Source organism: Xyrauchen texanus, chromosome 12 (assembly GCF_025860055.1).
Source record: "Xyrauchen texanus isolate HMW12.3.18 chromosome 12, RBS_HiC_50CHRs, whole genome shotgun sequence".
Taxonomy (NCBI): Eukaryota; Metazoa; Chordata; class Actinopteri; order Cypriniformes; family Catostomidae; genus Xyrauchen; species Xyrauchen texanus.
This window is the reverse complement of record NC_068287.1, coordinates 14,728,158-14,749,446: the sequence shown is the minus strand read 5'-3', so window position 1 is coordinate 14,749,446 and position 21,289 is coordinate 14,728,158. Positions and strand designations below refer to the sequence as shown.

The 21,289-nt window shown below is 35.0% G+C and overlaps 3 protein-coding genes across 3 annotated transcripts; 2 read left to right on the top strand and 1 right to left on the bottom strand.

Annotated features, from left to right (window-relative positions):
- The first annotated feature begins 2,366 nt into the window (after positions 1 to 2,366).
- On the top strand, positions 2,367 to 3,738 carry LOC127652732 (hemoglobin embryonic subunit alpha-like). Its single transcript, XM_052139062.1, has 3 exons — positions 2,367 to 3,134; positions 3,217 to 3,424; positions 3,574 to 3,738. The coding sequence occupies exons 1-3, from the start codon at positions 3,040 to 3,042 to the stop codon at positions 3,700 to 3,702; spliced, it is 432 nt and encodes a 143-aa protein (XP_051995022.1). The 5' UTR covers positions 2,367 to 3,039; the 3' UTR covers positions 3,703 to 3,738.
- Positions 3,739 to 10,829: 7,091 nt separating this feature from the next.
- LOC127652757 (hemoglobin embryonic subunit alpha-like) lies at positions 10,830 to 11,450 on the top strand. The gene is made up of 3 exons (XM_052139111.1): positions 10,830 to 10,924; positions 11,023 to 11,230; positions 11,322 to 11,450. The coding sequence occupies exons 1-3, from the start codon at positions 10,830 to 10,832 to the stop codon at positions 11,448 to 11,450; spliced, it is 432 nt and encodes a 143-aa protein (XP_051995071.1).
- Positions 11,451 to 13,838: 2,388 nt separating this feature from the next.
- LOC127652762 (hemoglobin subunit beta-like) lies at positions 13,839 to 14,457 on the bottom strand. The gene is made up of 3 exons (XM_052139115.1): positions 14,366 to 14,457; positions 14,055 to 14,277; positions 13,839 to 13,967 (listed from the first exon to the last, which is right to left on the bottom strand). Exons 1-3 carry the CDS (start codon positions 14,455 to 14,457, stop codon positions 13,839 to 13,841), a joined length of 444 nt encoding a protein of 147 aa, XP_051995075.1.
- Positions 14,458 to 21,289: the final 6,832 nt, after the last annotated feature.

The window sequence follows — 21,289 nt, the reverse complement described above, 5'->3', positions numbered from 1 at the left end:
TCCAGATGTACTGCTGGATCTAAAACAAATTTTCAGTTTAGTGTCATACGTCCATAAAACATTCTTCCAGGACTCCACAGTCTTTCCAAATTCCTTCTTGAATATTCAAGTCAACATTTCCCTTGGTGAAGTTTTGCTTTCTTCCACACCCAAGAAGGTTGCTGTTGTACCATATTTTTAAAATGTATGAATGGTGCTGACAACATTGTCTACTGGAAATTGAAGTGCCTTGGAAATGTACTTTTAGCCATGACCTTTTCTTGTGTAATGACATAATCTCCTCTATTAGCTTTTGAGACAGCTTATTTTTAATTGCATTTAATTGCATAGAAATATTTTTTTTCTTACGGCACTAAACTTACATTTTAAAACTTAAATAAGTGCCATTGTAGAGTGATGGCTTAATTTTTGTTTTAAAACCATTACTTGTGTAGCCTTACATATTTAAGAAATAGCTTCATGCAATAGGGGTTGAATAATTATGACATATTATAATTCTTTTTAGAAATATTAGGTTGTATATTCACATTATGACTTTGAATGTCACTCAACTGATATAGATGTAAATAATATATATATATATATATTTGCCATCCAAGTTACACCCCATTCATAATCAAACATCTTGACATCTAGCAGGACTTACCAGCCCTTGTCAAATTCATCGTTATCAGGATCAGTGCCAGCAATGGGTGGAACTCATGCTGAACCTGATAAAATGTGTTCATGTGTCCAGAAGATAAGACTTGAAATCCAACCCTTTTCTCTACAGAAATGAAGGCTTGTTTGACCAAATATTAATGCCAGTAGTTTTATCACATCCAGTCAGTCTTTAAAGTCTGTAATTAAATGTTAATATATGATTTCAAATCACTGCACCATTATTTAATCAAGGGATTTTAGTGCCATCAGAGCTATACAAGCAGTCTTAATCTCGATGTTCAGTTGGGGTTTGAGAGACCTCAAGCACCAGATCAAAACATACTTAACTGTGACATAGCATGTGACTTTTCCCCTCACATTTGAAAAATGTTTAGGTAAATTACTTAATTTACGTTTGAGACCTCAGGCATAAAATGTGAGTAAATGCGAATAATTGTCACATGATAATACTCACTGAAACCGTACACTTCTGTCTATGTGGTAGTAGTTTAGTTTTGGTATTTAAATTTTTTATGTGTTCATGCTGTCAAATTGTCCCCAAACACAAATATGACTATAGCCTTGCTATCTGGATTAACATACATATATTTGTTCTGTTATTTATTTATTTTATGCAAACAAGAAGTGTAAATTCATCATTCACCATTCATGTACAGCATTTTTTTCATGACCAAATGTTCAGGTTTTTATGAAGAATGATATGAAGCAGTTTAAGATGTATTGAAATTCCTATGCAAGAATGTAAACACATATTGTTTGGAATTTTCTTTACACACAAAGCTATTTATGAAAACCCAACCTATTTTCAATAGTTTGTAGTAAAGTGCAGTTATTTTTTCAGTTCATTGAGAAAAATGCCATTGAACTGTTGAGTTCATTAGAAAGACTTGAATGTAAGTTTGGTTTACAAAAATAATAATAATTTATATATATATTATTATAATTTATATATCCTCGATATATATATATATATATATCAGCCACAACATTAAAACCACCTGCCTAATATTGTGTAGGTCCCCCTCGTGCCTCCAAAACAGCACAAATTCGCATCTCAGAATAGCATGCAGAGATACTATTCATCTCACTACAATTGTACAGAGTGGTTATCTGAGTTACTGTAGTGCGCTGAACTCGCGCTTAATTCCGCATTAGACATCCGGGAATTTGCACATGATGAAGTCGTATTAGTTTATGCCAACAACAGTGTGCTAGACCATATGAAATAGCCAACTCGTAAATGATGTACGACTTTTCATTAGATTGGGTTGACAACATCCTATTTTTGATCGTATGTGGATTCTGTTTATAAAATGAGGCGAACATATATTATTTGTAGATTCCAACACAATGTTAAAGGTTGGTTAGCATTTCTTGTAAAAAAATAAATCAAATAAAAACATTGACAAGGCATGTATTCATTGGATTTATGCTTATGTTTAAGCGTTTCTGTTTTTTGTTAAGGTTTAGAAACACTATAAGCGCCAAGGAAAGGTTCCTCGATGTCATATTTACCCTTTCACTGAAAACAGTATGAACTTGTATGAATGTAACACATCTTGAGAAAGTGTTTCACTGTTGTTCATATATATATATATATATATATATATATATATATATATATGTATATATATATATATATATATATTAGTATATGTTTTGTATATGTTGTTTTCTTCTCAGCTTAGTAGAGATTTCTTGTTTGTTGTGTATTTGAATGTTTTTTTTACTCACAAAACAACAACAACAACAACGTACCTTCAGCCAGAAAAAAAAAACCAACAAAAAATATCCATGTACAACACATGTAAATCATAACTAATTTTATTAGTATAGTTGATGTATTAATATTTTATGGTAATGTATGAATTTCGCAGCCTAAATACTGCTTTGATGAAAGTCAATTAAAAATACCAAAAACATTTTAAAATAAAATAATAGGGTCATTTGGTAAATGTTACTGTTTTTACAAGTACAGCAAATAATGCACTCCAAACAGTGAGGAGGTCAATCCCAACAGAGTTTACAAAAAGTGCAGAATATTCAAACCAGTTTACTGATAAGTTTCGTCTAAAATTCATGAACAAATGAAACAACTGAAGGCTCTGGAATCATACATTCAATGAACAGTTGTCTTGTTCTTAAAGTTTGGAATAATAAATACATAAAGTGCTCTTACGATTTACATCAAACAGCCAGATGCGTCTTTGCTATCTTGTCAGATACAAGACCCAACCCCCCATTGGTCCCCAACCTGAGAAGGTGGAGTCAACATTTGTATTCAAAACATTATCCTGCTCAGCTTTAAAAGGCCCTGCCAAAAAACACAGATTGCTTGAGTTTCTTGGCACGCAGTTAACAGCTACCTGATTAACCATGAGTCTTTCAGTAAAAGACAAAGAGGCGGTGAAGACCTTCTTTGGCAAAGTTGGCTCTAAGGCTGAGGACATCGGCAACGAGGCTCTGTCAAGGTAAAGTTTGTTTAATTGTCGATCAATAAATGGATATTTATGACATAGTAACTTATTTCTCTTTTGTTTTGAATCCTTTCAGGACCCTGTCGGTTTACCCTCAAACGAAGACGTACTTCTCCCATTGGGCAGACCTGAGCCCTGGCTCACCTCAGGTGAGAAAACATGGGCTGACGGTAATGAACGGAGTCCTCACCGCTGTCGGTCTGATCGATGATCTCAAGGGCGGTCTGCTCACTCTCAGCGAGCTGCACGCATACATGCTGCGTGTGGACCCCGCTAACTTCAAGGTACGGGGATTTATTTATTTATTTTACAATGTACGCAATTGTATTTATTTATTTCATTACATTCTAGACATATTCGCGTATACGATCACATTATGAAAGTTGTTGAGTATTATAACGAATTTTAACGAACAACTTTTGTTTTTCGTTAGATCATCAATCACAATATCATTGTGGTGCTCGCCATGATGTTTCCTGATGACTTCACTCCTGAAGTGCACGTGTCTGTGGACAAGTTCCTCGCTCTGGTCAGCCTGGCCCTCGCTGAGAAGTACCGCTAAAGTGGACTCTGTGTTCATCTCTGATGCGACACTGTACTCGCCTTAAAGAGGATGAAAATAATAAAATTCAATTCATGAAACCAAGATCTCTCTTTGTTGTGTTTCTACGCACCAAAACACATGTGACATATAGGACACTTTTGACACTACAAAAAAAAAAAAATATATATATATATATATATATATATATAGTAATAATAATTAAAACGTTTCAATGGTTTTAGCTTTATATGCATTGATGTGTATTAAAAGTAAAATAATAATAGTAAGTTCTTTGAACTTGTTTGTCTAAAATAAATCCATAAAGATTTTAAGTAGGCTACAACTAACTCAAATGATCAAGTACAGGACTGAAGCTGTGGGGAATACCCATAAGCCCTTGCTCTTGAATAATTTAAGAACATTTGAATGGACAAAAGAAACTTCAGAGAGATTTTTAGACCTTTTTTAGGATTATTGGTGTTTTGTAATTGGCTGTCTAGAGTCAACATTAGGGTGATTAGTGTTCCCTTTGGTGGAGTGTATGATCCTGCTCAATTTATATAATTATTCTTCACACATGTAAATGTGTGTTGTTGTTGTTCAGCTCCATCTGCATTTCTGCAAAGGAATCAATTGTATAAGGATTTACAATTTTATTTTGAGACAAATTAATTAAAGACAAACATTAATGTTCATTTAAAACAGTGTGCTAAAACATGTTAAATCTTGTTTGTAATGTCAGCCAAAAATGCTACATATATGTTTGACATAATTTCAACACATTATTTTTATCAGTGCTTCTTTTTAATTGGGACCATCTTGTTTACAATTCCTCAAGTCTACTGTTGTTATAAAACCAGTAGTTGGGTTAAAAAACAACTGTGGTCCATTCATTATAAATCGAGTATATGAAGATGTGTCTGAATTCAAAACTGGTGGAGAATTCAACAAACCTTTATGTGAACAGTTTTAGAGGGGCTTTAAAGAGGCTAGTTGTTGTATTTTAATAGCACTGTATTTTTACAGAATTTAACCCGATCATAAAATGTTTTTTTTCTAAAGAGCCCCTCCCCAAATCCTCAATCTTGGCAGAAAGCATGAAAAAATGTAAATATGGCTACACACACTCAACCAAATCGTTAGGATTCATACGACTTTTCTAAATTTGTCTAATTCGTATGATATCATACATACACTGTCCTCATATGAATTCGTATGACTTTCACTACAGCCATTGATGTCGCTGGACATCGTTTCCATCTAATATGGAACAATTACTTGCTTCTGTCACACACAACAGCTATATGGAGCCCATTCCCCTCCATTTTGACCAAAGTGCCGGTTGTTTAAAAGGATCAATGTTTATATAGGTAATTATCGGTGGACAGTGCACATAGGACACAGCTGCTTTTGGGAATTACTTTTTTTTATAATAATAATTATTATTCTGCACAATGTGGGTTTTCTTCATCCACGTGCAGCTATCGTTGCCTAATTATCTAAAAATGTGTACATTATTTAGCTTTTAAGTTTCGCATATTTAAGCATCAGCCCATTGGTTATTTCACTGCTGCACACTGTATAAAAGGAAATGTTGAGCAAAGTTAAAAACATGATGCAATCAGATTTTTGCATTCTCTCAACAACTTGTATTCATAATTCCCTTCAGTAAAATTGCATTTTTTAGTCCGTTTGAATTTGTTTGTTCACTAAATGCAAAAGTTTAGTCAAGACAACTGTTTCTTGTTCAGTAAATGATCAATTATGAATAAAATAATATTAATTCTGTCTCAGTTTCATTCTATCAAATGGTATGTAATGAATGAAATGTTTTATTTCTTCAAATAGTAAAAAGTTAGATACTAATGTGTGTGTGTGTGTGTGTGTGTGTGTGTGTGTGTGTGTGTGTGTGTGTGTGTGTGTGTGTGTGTGTGCATTTGCCTATATGTAACTGTTGAGTCGAGACTATCATGTTATGTAATCTATCGGACTTGTTTAAAAGGGTGGGGAAGGATTGCTTTGCAGAATTAGACACATACTGTAACAAGATTGTAAGAGATTATTAGATAGGAGGTTACTTATCTGGTTAACCACTCTGAAAGGCTGACACTGTACATCTCAACAGCCTCTGACACAAACTGAATGCAAAATGCATATTTGTGGAATCGACAACTTGACGCCATGTTCATCCATAGACAGGTAAATCTGCTAATCTTCTAAACCTTCATTGTTCAAATGAGTCTAAAACTAAAGATGATCAAGTGAAGTCACTGTCATGTGATTACACATATGAGAAACATATGAACTGACATTTCAGAGTGAGAAAACAATTAGACATTTGATAAAATGGAAATTTTGTTCTGCAGTGATTGAAAAAAAACCATAATTTAACTTGTTTTAAAGTGACTACTGATACGTATTAAAACTATTGTCAAGGGAATATTAGGCTACTAAGTATTCAAACCCATTAATTGGGAGTCGATCCATCTTCCACTACATTATAATTGTACTTATACACTGTTAGAAATTTATATTTGCTCATTCTTCCCAGCAAATGATGTGAAGGCGAAGGTTAGTTTGATTATTTAAAAAATGTTTTATGAAATTAGAAGAGTATACCATAGGGCTTGATAACTCTTGATACATAATGAATATTTATGTGTTTTAAATGTTACTTCAATGTATGTTTTTCATTTTGTACATTTCGGTCAAGAGGCCGATGGTGAGTAAACATTTGTTTGGATGCTATGCAAATCTAATTTTCCATTGTTTAGTGTTCATGATCAGTACATTGTAAAATCAGATCAGTGGTGTATTAAAAATGACTGTGCAGTGTTACTTCTAATCTCTTCAAAATAAATGTAATGTCAGATCTGTAGCTTGTTTTGTTCCGAAATAGGCTAAAATTGTTACAATGTTGCAGTTCCTCTAGGTTCGGTTCGCTTTCACAAGCTGGGTTTCCCGATAATGTTGCAGATTTTACGATCATCTTTGCTCTTTATTTTATGGTGGCGTAACGCCTGTTTGCCAAAACCAGCATGTAGTAGATCGCGCATTATAAAGTTGAACTTAAGTGCTTTGTTATGAAGCTGTCTGGTCCAAAACTTCTGGTCACTTAGGCCACTATGTCTAGGTGTTTGTCTTCTCAACTTGAAAATAATGTGGTGTGAAAGTCCTAGGGATTCAAAAGAGTGAAGTTGCACCATATCATGGAATTAGCCAAATTTAGAAAAGTCGTACGAATCTTGACGATTTCGCTGTGAGAGTGTGTTGGACATATTAACAAACATGGAAGTTGTTTGTTATGTGTTGAGGCGTGAAATGTATTTCCTAACTATTACAGATTTTAATAAAATAAATAATTATGGCTTTAGTAAAATGGAGTTTTAGATATATTGATGCTAAAGCAGACATTAATGAAACTGACGCAATAAATGCATTTAACGTGAATGTACGCTATGTGAATCATAAGGGGCTCTCAAGCAGCCTAAAGTTTTGCTCCTTTGGCTGGAAACTGAACAACTGCACACAGAACAGGATTAAAAAGACCGGCAGCAGTATTGCACTGATCATGGACCTGTCTGAATATTAATAGATCATCTGGTTAGAGCTCAATGTACTTGTAGTGTGCACTTGTAGCTGTACTGCCATTATGCATAATGCAATTTGGTACTGGCTTGTAAAAGGACTATAGGCGAGCCGATTTGAACCAGCCATTGGAGGAAGGAAGAAGAGGAGGAGGAAGAGAGATAGGGAATCTCTCACTGCACACTCTTGCTCTAATCTCCTCTGTTAACCATATTTTAATTATTTATTAAAGCATATTTATTTAATTTGTAAACTGCGTGGTTACATTACTCACATGTAATACTTGATCTGTATAATAAGAAAATAGTCGTCTTTCTATTACAATTATGCTTCTCAATGAAGGCTAATATAACGTTATAATGTTTTACGTGTCTTGTAAATTTGCACAAACTGCGGAGACTGCCTATTGATTTCATAGCGACTTTTTTATCCTCTGAAATTGTTTACAATAGCGTTCCAATTATCAAAATATATTAATACTAATTGATAAATATAATCTGTGAATGCCAGAAAGACATGTTTAAATTGCACTTAATGGATTTAAGAGTGGTTCAAAGCTGTCGTTAATTTATAACGTTTTTACAAACAACTTAGATGCTTTTAGGAAAAACGCATTAAAGATTAAGTACTACTTAAGTGCTACCAATGTCCTACTTAGTGCTTCGGGAAATCCAGCCAAAAACTGTCAATAAAAGTCACAAACTGCAAACTGTCCCCTCATTGATCAGAATGCGCTGTTCCAGAATATAGTGCATCCATTGATATACCGGTTAAAATGATGCAGGGTGCGTTCCATTCAGAAGTCACGTCAAGTCTATTTTATTTGTATATCGCCTTTCACAACACACATCTTTTTAAAGCAGCTTTACAGAAGATCAGCATTAACAGATGATAAAACTGTAATGTCTATAAAGTCAATGAATCCTCATTGTGTAATTAGATCAAATATGATTCTTAATCGTGTTTAAAAATAATTAAATAATAATTGTATTAATAACCCCAGTGAGCAAGCTGAAGGCGACTGTGGCAAGGAACACAAAATTTTATAAGATGTTGATTAATGTAAAAAATAACCTTGAGAGAAACCAGACTCACTGTGGGGGCCAGTTCCCCTCTGGATAACATCATGAATATAATGTAAATATTACTTATGTATAGTTAAAGTCATGGTTTAATATGATTAAAGTAAGTAAGTGTTAAGGGTCAGTGTTTAAACATAGATTTAGTTTGAACTGTAAGATTAATGACCAATGTCTTTGAAGTTCATCCTGGATTAACTGCAGAAGTTCACATAGATGCAATTGTCCTTGTTAATTGGCTGATGAAGCTTTTGTTGGCAATTGTTAGTCTAAGCATTTCATTTCAAGATCGGAGTCCATCAATAGACCGAGGTGATGCAGGGATGTGAAACGCAGTTCAACCTGTCCGGTAATTTCGGTGAGGTGAGGTGTGGTCCATCCTAAATCCAAGGTTCAGACAATGACATATGAAGTGTCCCATGTCTTATGGTTGGAGTTGGCATCAGTTCATCCACTGAAGTCCATCATAATAGACTGAAGTGATGTTTGGCACCGGTTGCATTTAGTCATCATCATTCAGCGACATGTAGCAGTGGAGTCCAACACAAAGCAGGAATGGTGCTGGATCCAGCCGGTTCTGTTGACCTCAGGATAAGAGTCCCGAGGTTGAGACAGGTAAACAAATCAAATAATATTAGTATAGATGCCATTACATTTATTGCAGAGTTATAAATCATGATCAGTGTTTCTGGTTTCTGGTTCCAGCAGACTAAACTAACCCTTAAAATACTTTAATATCCACCGCCAGAGGTTTGGAAGGCAGAAATGTGTGCGGCTCATAACTGAGGTTTATTCGGAACTCACCTTTTAAGTAATTTTTATTGGAAATATCTTTTATCTTTTATAAAAAGGCTGATTTATCCTGTTTGGAACGCATAACTGTAAAAATGTTGTCAACTGTTTACAAAATGTATTGTACAGAATGCGCAAATTACTTTATCAGACTCACAAATTATATGCAATGTAAAAGTTGCGTCATGGTGCCTGATGGGCTGTTATGAGTATTTCTGTAACTGCTGATCTCCTGGGCTTTTCACACACAACAGTCTCAAGTTTACTCAGAGTAATGCCCAAAACAAAAAACATCAAGTGAGCGGCAGTTCCGCAGATGGAAACATCTTGTTGATGAGAGAGGTCAATAGAGAATGACCAGCCAATCATAGAATCCATTTTGCGGTTCATCTTAGTTTTGCGGCCCATTTCCCAAAAGTATTGTATCTTAAGTAGTACTTGAAAATGCTCACAGATTAAAGAGGGCTCTAGAGTAATCGTGCAGTGCTAAGAGCATCGTAAGCAGATAGATTTATGCAGATACCTGCAGGACAAATTCGAAATTACACCCAATGCAATTTAAACACCTATGGCTTCACTTTATGCTAACTCTTTAATATCAGGATATATGTTTTATTTTTATTTATTTTAACAGGCAAGTCAAATAATAATAATAATAATAATAACAATGAAATGCATAAAATAGATAGTCTAAATAGATGAATAAATTAATTAGTAAACAAATACATTTATTTGTGTGGACTAGTTGAAGTAGTTGGTAACAACACATTTGTGGCATGATTGATGCAGACAACTGTATATATTAATGTTAGAGAAAGAAAGGCGATGAGGTGGTCATAATATAGGGGATAAATGCATAAAAAATTGAGCCAGCCAGTTTTATGGTTGACAGTCAGATCATTCTTAGGGGATGGAGAAAAAAAAAATACTATTTCTATGTATTTTTAACCAAAAAAAGCTACATATTACAGATATACTTGAGTGACTGCCTACAAAAGTTATTTGGATAACAGGAAAATTTTAAGGCGTGGCTAAAATTTTACAATGTTGATCAAGTACATTTGAAATCATCTGATAAAACCAAGTAGCTATTTTTGAAGTTTAATCAAAACACACAAAGAAAGAAAAATAAAACACTTATCAAGAGTGCTATTTGAAAGTGCTATCAATGAAATTCTCTTTCTGTAAAAAAGTGATCGTTTCTAATTGTCAAGGAGCATTTCTACTTGATCTAACCCTTAAATATTAGGAATATGGGAATAATAAAAAACCGTTATGAGAATATCGCGTTATATTATTCAATACATTTCTTATACTTTGTAAAAAAAAAATTTGTCAGGTGACCTAAAAATTGCTCCACGTGCTATTTATTCTGACTCAATTGACCTGACAAATTAGGCTACACCGATGAAAGTATTTTACGGATTGAATTAAATAGAAATAGTTGAGGTAACAATTGCAGGTTGCCACTTTTTCATTGTATTCACCTTGAGGAAACGTTAAAAACAGCAAAGCCTGTTTTAACACAGTTGTGTTGCTATCATGTGGCAATCGCCCAAATTTGATAAGTCAATTTTGGGGGTTCAAGGAGGGTCTTGGGTTTATCTTCTGTCTGGCCGCTGTATAAAAAAGCCAGTCCCATTGCTGCCAGCTCACAGACGTTTGCTGTAAAATCATTCTTCAACAATGAGTCTCACCGCCAAAGACAAAGCTGCCGTCAAAGCTCTTTGGGCCAAGATCTCAGGAAAGGCCGATGAAATTGGTCAGGATGCTCTTTCCAGGTAAGGTGATCGTTAATGTCTCATTTAGTGGTGTGATTTGCTGATATGTTTTTTTTTCCCGGCATCCATCTGAAATGTATTTAATTGTGTCTGCCCAGGATGTTGGTGGTCTATCCCCAGACCAAAACCTACTTCTCTCACTGGAAGGACCTGAGTCCGGGCTCGGCCCCTGTGAGGAAGCACGGATCGGTTGTAATGGGTGGTGTTGGTGAGGCTATCAACAAAATCGATGACCTTACTGGTGGGCTCCTGAGCCTCAGCGAGCTGCATGCTTTCCAGCTGCGGGTTGACCCTGCAAATTTCAAGGTGTGTTGGCAATGCGAGTGTCTCCTGTGTTTACTTCCGATTTGTGTTCAGTATTCGTGACCGCGGTAACCTTGTTTGTTTTCCTCCATAGATTTTGTCCCACAACATTCTCGTGGTTCTGGCTGCTATGTTCCCCACCGATTTCACTCCAGAGGCTCATGTGTCTATGGACAAGTTCCTCTCTGCTTTGGCTTTGGCTCTGTCTGAGAAGTACCGATGAGCACACGCTTGTGTTTTCACTTCAGACGCGTCAGACGAATGCCAGCATGAACATTCTGTCTAATGATGATGCAATAAAAGTTATTACGAAAAATCCATTTGACTGCATGTCTTTAATGCATACCTTTTGCAAACATATAGGTGTCGATAAAGTATGTTCTAAATAATCTCCATATTGTCATAATGTCAGGGAAATTAGCTAATAATAGGCCTATGGCACAGTCTCACATCTGAACACAAACATCTTTTTATTTATTCAGCAAAACTAGCAGTAGTGTTTTGTTTTGTTAGTATGGATAAACATTTTGAGCAGTTTTAGGATCATTTGATGGCTGGTGTTTAAAACAAACAAACAAACAAACAAACAAACTCAAATAAATATCATTCTTCCACATTAAAAAGAAGCGACGAATGCAAATCTAAATGAACATTATTATAAATGGAACATTATTCAAACAATATGATATACAAAAGTCAGAGAGAAAATCTTAATATACGATTTGCGGTTGATTCCTCCTCTCAAGTACAGGTCTAGCCATATTATGTTATGTTTATTATTTCATTGGATAACCGGAGTTGTATCGCCACCAGTTTTAGAAATTAAGTGCAAACATTTTTTTTTATAATAATAATAATAATAATAATAATAATATATATATATATATATATATATATTTAGGCAAGAAAGTAGGCCATAATTTATGTGTACTTTATAATTTGATTAGATGTTAATTAATGTTGAGCTAGTTTTTCTTGTTTTATTTGATATTGGCTATACATTCAAAAACATTTTAGTGTATCTTTACGATTTAAGCACTGAAATGATAGGCTACAAAACTATCCTTCAAACTGGTTGATTAATCTTTAAATAATGAACATATTAGGACTTATTACAAAAATATTACACAAACATAACGAGGATTATGAACGGTAAAAACGTAGCATTAAGTTTTAATTGGCAAAGTTAAAAATCGGCAAAGTTAGGCATATTTGAATGTTTAATTTAAACTATTTATTTAAATCTTACTATTTCCAGAAATTATTTGCAATAACACCCATCCAAACTTTTCATAAAGCCTACTTTAATTAAAAGTATTATTAATTATAGTATAGTATAGTAGATTATATATATATATATATATAAAAATGTATAATTATTTATTTAAAAAATAACGTCAATTTTTATTAATTACGTTATATTAATATATATATAATTTCTTTATTTATAAATAATTGAGGTTTTCTCAGACTAATCAACCCTCTCGCCATCAAAACACCTAATTAAAGATCGCACTGCTGCAGAAAAAAGGACCTCATAATCGTATCAGGAGGTAAAAATGGGCAAAGTTAAGCATATTTGAATGTTTTATTTAAACTATTTATTTAAATCTTACTATTTCCAGAAATGATTGGCTATAACACCCATCCAAACTTTTCATGAAGCTTAATTAATTTCAATGTATTATTAATTATAACATTCATTACATAGGCATTCATGCTCAAAATGTAGTAGATGTGAATAATTAATCAAATATAGAGACTCATAACGTAAAAACATCAGAGTTGCAGACGTTGAAACAACACTCCTCGTTCTCTGAGCTCGAATGTCAATTTTATTCATTACATTAAAAACAAAACAATATATATATATATATTGAATTGTTTTCTCTCAGACTATGTATCAACCCTCTCGCCGTCAAAACACCACATTAAAGATCTCACTACTGCGTTTCAGGAGGTGAACTCTTTGATCTATTTATATATTTTATAATGTTTGTCAGTCGCGTGCAAGCTTAAAATATCCACAAATATTTTAATAGTAGAAAACAACAAAAAAGTGGATGTATTTGTTATGTTTATGAGCACCTTGTACTTCATCAATCATCATGACCTGTAAAACTATCAACCTTATTCCCTCTCATTTTTTTATTTATAACCTATATCCGAACATATAGATTTTCATTTAGTTTGATGTGGATAAAATGTAATTTATTAATGACATTGTTTGATAGAAATGTGAAATAGTGCCAACACTTTACCCGCATGTTCGTTTGAATAGTATGTGATATAATGACTCCTAATATTGTTATTTTAGTTGTAATATTATTGTGGCATCCATCAATGTCATTTTGAGCTCAAACGTTTATGGCAAGACTGGTGCCTGATTCAAGTAATAACTGATGTGTGATGAACAGTGTATCCCAAAGACTCGTGTTCTGTTTTCAAATCAAAAGTTGTCATTATCCGCAGCAATAGAAACATTCAAATATAAAAGAACACAGAATACACTGAATATTGAATATTGAAACATTTATTTGCTTTTTCTCAGAAGAACAGATTCTTTTGTTGAAACATTAGATGGTCCTCTGTGTATCAGTCAAAGCAAGGTCTAGTGGTACTGTCTTCCGAGAGAGGAAACCACAACAGCGAGGAACTTCTGGAAAGCGGCCTGGACGTTAGGTGTGAAGGATGCTCCCAATTGAGCAGCAACAACGACGGTTAAGCAGTCAGCCAAAAGCTGTGGAAGGACAAAGCAAGTTGTTAGATATCCGATTCAAATTCAAAGAATAAGTCTTGCTAAAGAAAAATACGGGTGTCAAATTACCCTGAAGTTGTCAGGATCTACGTGGAGCTTCTCAGAGTGCAGCACACTTAGCTCGGCATAGGTGCCTTTGATGTTGTCCATGTTATCCACAGCTTTGGTAAGGCCATTAATGACAACTTTACCGTGAGCTGCAACCATGGGGTTTCCCATGATAGCAGCGGCGTTGTACAGGTTTCCAAAATTACCGAAGTACCGCTGGGTCCAGGGGTACACAATAAGACATCTAAGAGACAGAAATTAGAAGAAAACACTTTGTTAGACCAAAGAAAGTTTTGCCCACTAAAGTTGATGTAAGTGCCAGAATTCATTACCTTGCCAGAGATTGGGGACCAACAACATCTAAGTTCAACTTGGAGAAGATGTCCTTGATGGTGCTGCGCTCAAACTCTGTCCACTCAACCATGTTTCCGACTTTTGTTGTTCAGACTAAGTGCCTTAAACACAAGCTTAAGTGTCTAGTGAACAGGGAGTTTCAATGAGGTACTTTTAAATGCTCTTCACTACCCCACCCCTTTACAGGTTATTGGGTGACAAGTTTGAGGGTTGGTTTAGCCACGTCAGTCCAGAAGATTCTTATCAGCCTTGTGTATACTTCTTTCTTTTAGTGTCTTCAACGCCCTCGCATCTTATCAGCTTTAGGAATCTAACATTAAACTGTTAAAACATACTTGTTGAAGTTTCATCACGCAACAGGCCTAAAGAGACTATTTCATCGGAAGTGGAATCATTCAACGAAATGTCCTTAATTGAATGCAAAACTTACGAAGGAGATACACCTGTAATACTCGTTCAGGAATACAAAAGTCTGAACTTTTGCAAGCCACGATGTTTCATAGGGTTGTATTATAGGCTATTAGGCATTATTATGAAACATCTGGGCTTGCTATGGGTTATCTGAATCACTCAAAATATATAGGCCTATTAGCCCATTTGTAAGATTTACGTATTTCAATTTAATAACATCATTCTATCAAATTGAATTTAGTAATCTTTAAATAAGTCAAATAAAATGTAGGCTTTCCTCATTTCATTTAGTTAAAGATTAGCCTACTGTTATTAAACTGAAATGCGTAAATCTTAAAAATGGGCTGAAATATTTTTGAGTAGCCTATATCCAAATATAACATCCTGCATTACAAAACAAAGTCTTGTACTGTCCCCTGCTGTTTAAATTTTTTTTTTCAACATTCATCTTAAAGAAATATTCCGGGTTCAACACAAGTTAAGTTCAATCAACAGCATTTGTGGCTTGGTTTTAATTAGGCTACCATAAAAAATATTTCCACTCCTTTTCTTAAAACAAATGATTGAACCAATTTTTGGAGGGTTTAAAGGCAGAACTGTGGATCTTATTATTTTATTTAATGGTTTCACATTAAATCGTCATGGCAACAAAGTTGTAAAATTGGCTAAAACTTTACACAGAAAAGGTTAGAAAGAGATTTATCAAAATAACATGCATATTGGTTGTTTTGTGGCAGTACTTTTAAAATAGTGAGTATTTTAACATGTACGGATTGGCCCCATTCACTTCCATTGTAAGTGCCTCACTGGAACTTAACAAAACGAATTTTGTTAAAGAAAATGAGGGGCAAGTCAAAATTTTATGTGGTAATCAACATAATGCCACAAATGCTGGAATATCCCTTCAAACAGTCCTCGCTTTAACCACCAGGGGACGTTAATTTCCTTCCTCTTTCTTTCTTTCTTTCTTTCTTTCTTTCTTTCTTTCTTTCTTTCTTTCTTTCTCTTTCTTCTTTCTTTCTTTCTTTCGTGTAGAAACAATGTAGCAGTAGTGCAATGTCATAATTATATCTGTAAGTACTATCTAGTTGTAATAATAATGTACCTTCTGAAGACAGTAATGGTAATTTTGTAATAATAATAATAACAATAATAAAAATGGAATTTGCAAAGTGTCAAAGTGATCGTAGTATATAACATGAAACATATTATTTTGGGATGTTTCCCAAAAGCATTGTAAATGAACATTACTCCGTTCTCTGAAGTAATTGTAGGTTATACAGCGTTAAGAGAATCGTGACCAGACATATTAATGCAGTCACAGTCGCGAAATTATACTTTGATTACAATTTGATAGAGTTAATGTTTAGATGCTAACTTAAAATGTCACTATATCAGGATAGATTTATTTATATATATATTTTAAATGTATTTAAATATGTAGAACAAATTGAATTATTATTAATAGGCCTATATTTAAAAGTATCTTGTATATCATAATATCAAATTACATTATAAAATAAAAGATAAATAAATACGTTGATACTAGAGGAAGCGTGTTTGTTGTACAAATGAAATTAAATCATGTAGGCTAGGGATCCATTACCTAATTTAATTTAATTTGTACAACAATCACGTATTTATTTATCTTTTATATCCAGGATATGTTTATATTTGTTATATTGAGGGTGAATGGTCTATCTTGGCTCGTCAAAACGGCTTGCCCCTCTTCTACAACCTCTGACAGACACCAAAGGGCGCTGTCGCCCCATGATGAATTTGTTTAAATGAAACATTGCAAACGCTGTCCTTTTCGCGTCGCCGTTGTGTGGCCCGTTATGCATAGAGCGGAGGATCATTTCAGTTTATCGCGGCCCAGTCCCGTTCTCCTGATTGCCAGTCCGACCCTGCAGGATGCCTCGTATCAGTGTTGGAAAAGTAGAGAGAAGTTTCCAGCTGATGTGTTAGAATTGATACATATGCAAGCATTATAAATATGAAAAGTGTAACAGAGAATAAAATGTACTTCACTTAAGTAACACTTCACTTAAGTTTTTCTTCTAAACTTGCTTTCTTGACGTTAGATAATAATTCTTCTAGAATGTGCACTCTACTAGATTATATTATGTTGGGTGAATGTGAACTAATGATCAACAACAGTGCAGCATTTTTGCTGCTTGTTAAATGTATATAATTAAAATGAGATAATGCAACACAATTTTGGAATATTTTGACTGCATTCAATATAATATTTTTTTTTTCTAAATGGAAATTGACTTAATCCATTTGTGTTGGGACTGCATTAAAGCTTATGCTGGGTTGCCATTGTGGTGAAGAGTGAAGCTTTTGCTTTGGTTCTGACTTTCATTTTGATTGTAGACAGATAAAGGCATTGCATGTGGAAAAAAATCATGTTAATTCTGGAAAGCTTTTCTTTTTGCATTTTTGCACTGAGTAGAACGTTAGTAGGTCAGTTAGACTAGACTATATTTAATATGACTAACACTTGGAGTCATGTGACGCCATATGAGGTTCGGATGTGTGAACGGTGAACTCTACACACTTTGAGGATTTTGCTGTGATACATCGATCAATCACTGGCATGGAGATTAAATTCTATGAGGTGGTTAAAAGAATGTGGGACGTTGAGAAATGGATAGATTATCTGGAGTCATTGGAGAGGGAATTTTCTGCTAATCTGCTAGTGACCTAGGTGGATTTGGAGCATGTATGGGAGAAGCTGGAGGACATGGAGAAGCATAGTCAGCAGAATAACATCCGAATCGTAACATCCGAATTCCTGAGGCCAAAGATGGTCATGGTATGGTGAAATTCCTGGACGGGCTCTTTACGAATGTGCTTGACATAAAAGGCCATAAGCTGGAAATCGAGTTCTGCCTCTGCGATCCACTGAGGGAGACAGGCCCCAATCAATTCAGGCCAAATTTCTGAGATCATCTGATAAAAATATTGTGTTATGTGAGGCGAGGTCTAAAGGAAGGCTTTCTAGGAAGAACCACAGCATTTTCTTGTTCCCAGACATTACAAATTTGACAATAGAGAAACGGGATCGATTCAAGGAATGCAAGAATCTCTTTAATTAACGTAAGGTTCTTTGGCCAAAATTCCTGCACTGTAAAAAATGATTTGTTGACACAACTTGACTTGGTCAAGTCATCTTGTTGCAATGACTCAGTTAAGTTTAGCCAACATTAGGAGTTAAGTTATCTCAACTTATATGTATTTGTTGAAATAACTTGCAGTAAATTGAGCCAACGCACTGTATCAATTAATAAGGATTTAGATTTTTTTGTTAAGTCAACTTAAAAGCATATTGGTTGAAGTTAATTTTTCATGTTTTCACAACCATTAACCAAGTCTAATTGACATAAAATAGTAATTTTTCCTCAACATCACAACTTAACTTTTTGAGTTTACTAGACTTCATTGCTTGCTTTGACAAGAAGTTCTAGATATCTACTTGGAAGCAGATTTTTTTATGAAATCAACACAACCGCAAAATTGTCAGCATTCTCAGCATTTATTTTTTAAACAGATGCACTGCACCCCAAAAACAGACAAAAATAATTAGCTTCACATCACAAGAAAACCCTCACATATATTCGGCTCACACAAGCACGTGCAAACTTCTTTATGCACAGACCCATTCTTAGAGAATAGTACAAATAACTCTGTCACTATCAGATATTTTCAGGGCAGGAACAGGTTTACATGAAGAATTCACAATAACCTGTGTTTAACAACTTCAAATAAAACAATGTCTTCAATTCCCAATAAAACGTGATCAAGAGAAGCAGGACAAGGTAACAAGAAAACAGTCTGTTTGAAAAAAAGATTCTAGAATAACAATGTAAAAAAATATACAGCTCACAGAAATACATGCAGACTTCTCTATGCACAGACCCATTTTAGAGCCAAAATAGTACAAATAACTCAGTCATTATCAGATATTTTCCTTACAGGAAAAAGTGTACATGAAAGGGTTAGTTCAACCAAAAATGAAAATGATGTCATTAATGACTCTCCCTCATCTCGTCCCAAGCCCGTAAGACCTCCGTTCATCTTCAGAACAGTTTAAGATATTAAACTTATTTAACTTATTATTTACATTTTTTTAAAGAGTTTTCTGTCCCTCCATTGGAAATGTATGATATACTGTCCTTGTCCAGAAAGGAAATAAAATAGATCAGTCCATGTGACATCAGTGGGTTAGTTAGAATGTTTTGAAGCATTGAAAATACATTTTGGTCCAAAAATAACAAAAACTAGGACTTTATTCAGCATTGTATTGTGTTGCGGTTAATTAATGACATCATTTTCATTTTTGGGTGAACTAACCCTTGAAGAATTCACAATAAGCTGTGTTAAACAACTTCAAATAAAACAGTCTCTTCCATTCCCCATCAAACGTTTAACATGACAAGGAAAGAGGACGCAGGACAAGGTAACAAGAAAACAGTCTGTTAGAAAAATATTCAAGAATACCAATGTTACACTTAAAACAATGAGATCTAAAATAACAATGGTCTTAAACTTTAAAACAGTGTAACAGCGTAAGTGCTAATAGTAGCAAGAAGGATAAAATAGTTTCTTATCTCAGCAACTTGCTCTTCAAAGAGTGAACTCTTGCGGTGCAGGAGTCTGATCCAACTCCAATGAACAAGCGCTGTATCACTTCAAAAGTGAATTTTAATTCCTTTGGGTAGTTAAGGTTTAATGCGTACACCAGGCCCATCAGGTTCAGAAAAGCATTTGGTATGTCACTCAGGTGACGCATCACCACTTCTTCCTCAATCACCAGGGCAACGTCATTGTAGACTTCTGGGAGAGGTTACATCACATTTTCCACAACCACTAGAATTCCGAACACCACACCCTTGATCACATCCTCTTCACGACCACTGGGCTTTGTAGAATGAAAATAAAATTAAGGTACTATTACTTAAAACCAAATTTAAAGTCCCCACACCCCTGCAAAATAAGAGATCTAACGTTCAGTTTTCCCTTGTTTTGCTTACCTCGCATATCTTAATGAATTTAGAAGGAGTCTCTCGCATGTACCACGGCAGGCCAAGCAATGCTGCAGTCCGCATCCTTTGGTTTGTTGTCTGTAAAATATAGGATGGTTTAAGTACCTGCTTTATTGATTCAATCCTTTGTTTTTCTTTTCATTTATACTTTCACCCCCTCACATCACTGCTATTACACAGACAAGCCAGATAAATTGATTGTATAGAAGACCTATACTGTGCTGGCAAGTTTGATATTAACCAATACACTGCACAGACCTTATGCTTTTTTTTGGATGTGCCCAGTGTGTTACGAACCCTGTTGTTAACTATGCTCGTTTCATAAGGGTTCAGCAACACAAGAGGAGATGCAAAGAGCAGTTTAAAACATTTATTATTGGACTAATAAACGACTGCACAAACTCACGTCTCTCAAATTCCCTCACTCCACAATTAACACACATTTACTTTACTCAAACGTAAACATAGACATACTAAACACTAACAAATATAACAAAAGTAGTAGCACAATATAAAGAACACAGTTGGAGTTGATCAGCCGACATCATGACGCGCACGGAATTCACCGCTGCGTGTCTCACCCTTCTGCACACGCCACTTATAAGCCCAGCAAGAGCCATCAGAGCAACGAACAACAGGTGCGCAAGGGAGGAGCCTACACTCAGAAAGAAACACCAATTAAGTCACAAGACAAACACACACACAGAAATACACAGGCAACACCTATGAAGGCTGAGGCCGTAACGAAGGGAACAGAAAACTGATTCTGCAGAAAATTACACAGAAAACTTAACCTAATCCGCGAGACAACGCATCTGCGACCACGTTGTCAGATCCTTTTTTATGTCGGATCTCTAAATTGTATGGCTGAACCATTAAAGCCCAACGCATCAATCGGTGATTATGGTTGTACATTTTGCTCAGAAAAACCAACGGATTGTGATCCGTATAAACAACGATTGGTAAACAACTAGACCCCACATAAACGTTAAAATGTTGTAAGGCTAACAACATAGCTAAAGTTTCCTTTTCAATCGTTGAATAAATCAACTGATGACGATTAAACTTAGCTGAAAAGTACGATACTGGGTGGCCTATTTCATCAGCACCCTCCTGCAACAAGACAGCTCCCACTCCAACCGTACTAGCGTCGACCTCAAGCTGGAATAGACGAGTCACATCTGGAGCAGACAGCACAGGTGCACTGCAAAGGAGAGATTTTGCAGAAAGAAATGCCTGCTGGCACTCATAAGTCCAATCAAAACTAACTTTAGGACTACACAACTTCGTTAAAGCAGCAACCACACTCGAGAAATTTTTACAGAAGCACCGGTAGTACCCAACCATGCCCAGGAATCTGCGTAGTTCTCTCCTCGTAGTAGGTACTGGGTAACTGAGGACAGCAGCCACCTTTCCGTCTAATGGCCATACCTGACCGTT